This window comes from Pyrus communis, chromosome 14 (genome assembly GCF_963583255.1).
Source record: "Pyrus communis chromosome 14, drPyrComm1.1, whole genome shotgun sequence".
In the NCBI taxonomy this organism is placed as follows: Eukaryota; Viridiplantae; Streptophyta; class Magnoliopsida; order Rosales; family Rosaceae; genus Pyrus; species Pyrus communis.
The window spans coordinates 10,831,390-10,837,396 of NC_084816.1; the positions used below are offsets into that span (position 1 = coordinate 10,831,390).

The 6,007-nt window shown below is 36.2% G+C and overlaps 1 protein-coding gene across 1 annotated transcript; it reads left to right on the forward strand.

The window, feature by feature from the left end:
- Positions 1-1,769: 1,769 nt before the first annotated feature.
- LOC137714361 (uncharacterized) lies at positions 1,770-2,653 on the forward strand. Its single transcript, XM_068453597.1, has 2 exons — positions 1,770-2,525; positions 2,621-2,653. Exons 1-2 carry the CDS (start codon positions 1,770-1,772, stop codon positions 2,651-2,653), a joined length of 789 nt encoding a protein of 262 aa, XP_068309698.1.
- The last annotated feature ends 3,354 nt before the right edge of the window (positions 2,654-6,007 follow it).

Genomic DNA, 6,007 nt, shown 5'->3' on the forward strand with positions numbered 1-6,007 from the left:
ATTATCCCCCTAAACTTGTGTAATTCACCAATTTACCCCCTACCGTTATATCTTAAAATTTTCCATCCAATTTACCATCCAATTTGGTCACATGCTTGGCACATGCTAATGGTGTGAGGGTAAAAAGGTAATCATATACCACAACCAAACCTAATCGATGTCGGGTATATGGGGAAGCAGGGGAACGCAAGCCGCATCCTAGGGTTACAATTTGAGAAAAGATAATCAGGAAGCAGGGGAACGATGAGTATTGTGGTCAGAGATGGTGGACATCCTCCAAGATGCAGTAAGTTTTCAATTTTTCCTTCTCAATTTCCTCCAAGATACAGACCAAGCAAATAATTATCAAATTATTCTCTCTGTCTATCCCTCACGTAAGCTTTCTAGGTGTTGTTGTAATTGTCCAGGTTGGGATTTCAACGCTATTCAGATTCATCTTTGCCTTTTCAACCAAAGCATTGAACTTCCAGAAGAGATGAAAACAACCCTTATACACGTAGATGTGAATAAATTGAGGGACTTAATGATCTTTAGTTTTTCTCAAAGTCCACAAACATGTCCTACAAATTAACTGTAACGTACTTGGGTTTAGGATTTAGGGTTGCTTCACACTTTTGTCAACATAAAAGACACATTTAATTGGGTGAACCATCTTCATTCTGATTATATTTTAATGCATTTGTTGTAGGTAATCATGACCTATTCACACTTGAAATACACCATGGTGGTCACTTTAAAGCCGGTCAGTATGTGGGTGGTATTGTACAGTGGGTTGACAATTATACTAAAGATTATATGTCCATGCTTGATCTGTATGAGGTTGCTATAATGCTTGGGTATAATAAAGAGACTGTAGGTTTTTACTATTGGCACCAAATAAAGGATTTTTTGCAAATTGAATGCGATGCAGATGTGTTTCAGTGGGTTTCACTCATATCTCCTCAAGTTAGGTTGCATTTGTTATACTTGGTTGACTTAAGGAAAATCACAAACAATCTTGGGAGTGATCCGTGTGCAGCTACATTTGTTGATATGGATGTTCAATTTGAGGGGTTTAATGCGGATGATGAATATGAAGAAAATAAGAATGTGGAGGTTGTTGGAGACACTGTAGAAGGAATAAATGAAGAGGTTATAGATTTAGAAAAAGAGGAAGATGACGATGGGATTACTCTTAAGTTCAAGGATTCTGACTATGAACAATCTGAGGAAGATGATGATAAAGGTGCAAAAAATGTACAAGCAAATGATGTCTTGTTTGATCAGATTGTAGCGAGTGATTCTATTGAAGAAACACACAGAGAACTTGGTGAGATCTCCACTGAAGAATACAATTCAGAAGATTTAGATAGTGTTAGGTCTGAGTCTGAAGAGCATGAAGCCAATGTGAAGGTTAGAAGAAGACTTAAAACACCTAAGCTACCTCAATATAGGAGAGAGTCAGATAAAATTAATCCCACTCTTCATCTAGGGTTGGAATTCCCAAACATGAAACAATGCAGGGAGGCAGTAAGGGTATATGGCGTGTCTATTTGTCGACCGTTAGATTGGGCAGTGAATGATTCCAACAGATTACGGATCAAATGTCTAGGAAAAGCTGCAGTACCTTGTCAATGGAAATTGTATGCCTCTTTTGTGGGGAAGGGACCAACAGTTAGAATTAAAACCTATAATCCTGAACACATTTGTGTAAGGGAAGAGCATTCTAAATTTGCCACCTCTCTTGGTTAGCTGATCGGTTCGATGAGGAGCTTAGATTGAAACCCGATATGAGTGTGACTGGTTTCATGGAACTTGTGAGAAAGCATTATGGTATTGACATAACAAAAAACCAAGTTTACAAAGCAAAGAGAATTGCCAAAAAAGTAACAGAAGGTAGTATAGATGAGCAATATGCCAAGCTTTGGGATTACCTGGAAGAGTTGAAAGTGAGAAATCCTGGGAGTACTATCAAAGTAAAAACAGATTTCCAAGGTGAAAACCCTATTTTTAAAAGGTTGTACATATGCTTTGCTGCATTGAAGAAAGGCTTTCAACAAGGGTGTAGGTCTATAGTGGGTTTTGATGGAAGTCATATTAAGGGACCCCATCCTGGTCAAATCTTAAGTGTTGTTGGTGTTGATGCCAATAACGGCATGTTTCCAATAGCATTTGCTGTTGTGAAGGTGGAAAATAGGGAGACTTGGACTTGGTTTTTGGAGATCTTTTTCGAGGATGTGGGAATTGAGAATGGAAATGCTTGGACATTCATCACTGACAAACAAAAAGGACTAGGTGATGCTATTCGGAGTCTGATGCCAACTACAGAACACAGACATTGTGTTAGACATTTGCATAATAATTTTAGAAGTGCAGGTCACACTGGACTTGCCTTAAAACAGAGATTGTGGGCAGCAGCAAGAGCAACTACTGTACCTGCTTTTGAAGCTGAAATTGAGGTGATGAATAATCAATCTGATAAGGCAGTGGAATGGCTAGCTGATAAGCCACCTTGCCATTGGAGTAGATCTTATTTCAGAACATCGGTAAAGTGTGATTTGTTATTGAATAACATGTGTGAGTCATTTAATTCTGCAATTTTAGATGCAAGAGATAAACCGATTATTACGATGTTACAAAGGATTCAAAAATATTTGATGTTGAGAATGGCTAGGCTAAGAGAAGCTAAGTGGACGCAACAAGTTGGACCTAGAATTTTAAAGATTGTTGAAAAAAATCAAATGGATAGTTTCAGTTGTTTTGCCAATTATTCAGGGAATGGTCAATATCAAGTGCATACTTTGGTTGGTAGTATGTTTGCAGTAGATTTGGAAAGGCACACTTGCTCTTGTAGGAAGTGGCAGCTATGTGGCATTCCTTGTCCCCATGCTATATCCACAATTGCTAGGAAGGAGGCTAGTCCACAATTGTTTGTTCACTCACTTTACAAAAGGCCAGCTTATGATAGGTGTTATGAAGGGTATATTGCTCCTATGCCTGAAAAAGAACAGTGGAAGAGAACCTACCTTAGGCCTATTAAACCCCCTTTTTACCACAAACAACCTGGAAGACCTAAAGGCAAAAGAACAAAAGCACCATATGAGATAAAGAAGGGGGCAACAAAGCTAAGGAAGTATGATGTTGTAATGCATTGCCAAACCTGTGGAGAGGAAGGACACAACAAAACAAGTTGTCCACAAGGGCTACTACAATCACAACAAGGTTTTGGACTCACAAAAGAGGTAATTTGATCAACAAGGATTGTATTTATTTTGAGTCTTGTTATATCACTTATCTAGTCGCTAAGTGAACATAAATAATGTAGAGTCATGGGCGAACAGTCGGTACAAGCATATCTAAAGGGTCTAGCTCAAATGCAAAAGGACCTAAAACGCCAAAAGGAAATAACACAATAAGTGGTCTTAACTCAAAAGCAAAAGGATTGAGCACAGTTGCAAAGGTAATTGTAAATTGGACTTGTATCAAATACTTATATTGTGTTTGACTCCACTATATATGCAATTGTATGAAATTACTAATTGGGTATAAATGGTTTTGATGTAGGAAATTGGTGCACATCACCACTCATGGGCTGCTCCATCTCAAACTAGGCCACAAGGAACTTCTAAACTACATGTAATAACAAGAATCTGTCTTTTTTAATTTAAAAAAAAAAAAATTGTTATAGATTAATTTTTGTTGTTTTGGGTTTGGTAACATTTTTGTTGCTTCCGTGTTAAATTGAAATAGGTGAACCGAGGTGGTCGTGTGAATCAAGTCACAAGGAAGGCTAATGAAATGGCATCACAACCCCAACATGTTGCCAAAAAAGCAAGACCATGGAGAGTGTAACTATGATGTGTTGGAGGGCCCTTCGTACTGTTAATGAAAATCTTTGGTGTTGAGGTTAAGTTGTTCTTTTAATGGGATTATGCTGCAGAACTATAAAATTGATAGGTTTTATTGGTTTTGGCACTAGGTGCAAGTCTGTTGCATATTTTTTTTGGATGCTGTTAACTTTATTGTAGTAAGAATCGTTAATTTCATTTTGGTAAACTGGGCGCTGAGCCAATATTTTGCAGTTGCTAATTAGACGTTTATGGTTAATTTAGATAAAATTGTTCGAAGTGAACTAGCGGAAGAGAAGAAGAAAAATAGAATGTCCACATTATGGATAAAATTACTTTTTTACCCTAAAAAAATTGGCACGTGCTGTGCATGTGACTGAGTTGGATGGAAAATTGAATGGAAAATTCTCAAATCTAACATGAGGGGGCAAATTGGCCAATTATACAAGTTCAGGAGGGTAATTGGCTAAAATTAAAGTACAGGGGGGAAATTGGCAGTTTCTTACAAGTTCAGGAGGGGAAACGACAAATACCCCTTCTAAAAATGCTAGGCACTAGGACTAGGGTCTAGCGCCTAGGTGGATTTAAGCAAATTTATAATAAATACATAAATATGTGCCTAATTACATACTTAAAAAAATAAAAAAAATTAAATTAAATTAAATTAAATTATAAACTATGCTTATATTTTCGAACATAGAATTAAAAAAAAAAAAAGAATTGTATCCCAAAAAAAAAAAAACTCCAATTAAAAGGAAAAATAAAACTCATAAGCAATAGTAAGGTCCCTTTAAAAAAAATAAAAGAATATAGCAACAGAAATCGTTTTAATGCAACCTCCAAAATGTGATGCTAAATGTGGGCCCCGTTGGCCGTTACTAATAAAATTATAAATAATAAATGTGGGTCCCATTGGCCTTCAAAAGCACTAAAAAAAACAAAAAATTTAGAGAAAAAAAAAAGGAGTCATTGGCAACCCCCATGGTTGTTGTTAAGATACGTATATCTACAGATATAAACTTTATCTCACCTCAAAAAGAACGGCAAACAACCACACTCAATCGCCTAACGAAAAGAAATTCAACAAATTAGGATTCAGTTGGTATTAAATTGAAATGGGATGAATATTATAACAAAATGATTAAAGAAAACACATAATTTATATATTTTGAGGGAAATCAAATTACCTAACTGAAATTTGTTGGAAATCAAAGGCATTAACCTCGTATTGGAAATCAAAGTGGGAATATGTAAAAGAGCGGTGACATACCTATGGAACTCTCGAGCATGGAAAGGTTCTGGTTTCTTGCAGGACAATAGAAAATAAAATAAGAAACCCGCCAGAAAACTCGACAATAGATTGGTTAAAAAAACACTTTAAAATACTCTTTGTACCACTTGGTGATGATAAACACTATTTGTTTCCGGATAAAACTAAGTATCCCAAAAATTATCTTTTCCATCTCAGAACAGTCAAAATTTTCAATCAAACATGGATTCTATAATGTTGGTTAAAATTATCTACACTACACACAGGCAGATTAAGGCAAATACATAGATAATTACGGAACAAAAAACCCAAAACTTGTGTTTAACATGCATAACATACTTTAACTTACCAATAGTTCATGATTTTGGTAGTCCAGATTATATTAGCTTTAGACTCTACCAGTTTATTGCATGCCTTTTATCCATAATTCATGTCCTAATTTATCTGTTTAGGTTTTAGTTCTTGCCTTTGGGAAAACCCAAAATCTCTACCTCAAACACTCATCTGCAACCACACTAACGCAACAAATTAATCAATCAATTTCAGAAAAAATAGAGCAAAAATTAACAAACCTAAACAAATAGGATCGGGATAAATCTTAGAACATACCTGAGTTCAATTCAACTTGTCCGACAACAGTCCCAGCTCCGGGATCGCCGATGATAACAGAGACCAACACCCTGAAGAACCAGATTCAATGAGAAAGAATAGGAGGAAGAGGAAACGACCCAAGTTTAAACATCATAAAGCTTGAAGCAACCATTAATTCTCAAAAAGGAAAAAAAAAGCAACTATTTAGTTTGTATTCAAAGCCCAGCCCATCTTCTTATAAATCCAACGTTCTCTCACCTTGCTCTCTCTATATGCAAGCCCAGCCCATACTTATTTAAACATTACAAACCAGAAACCT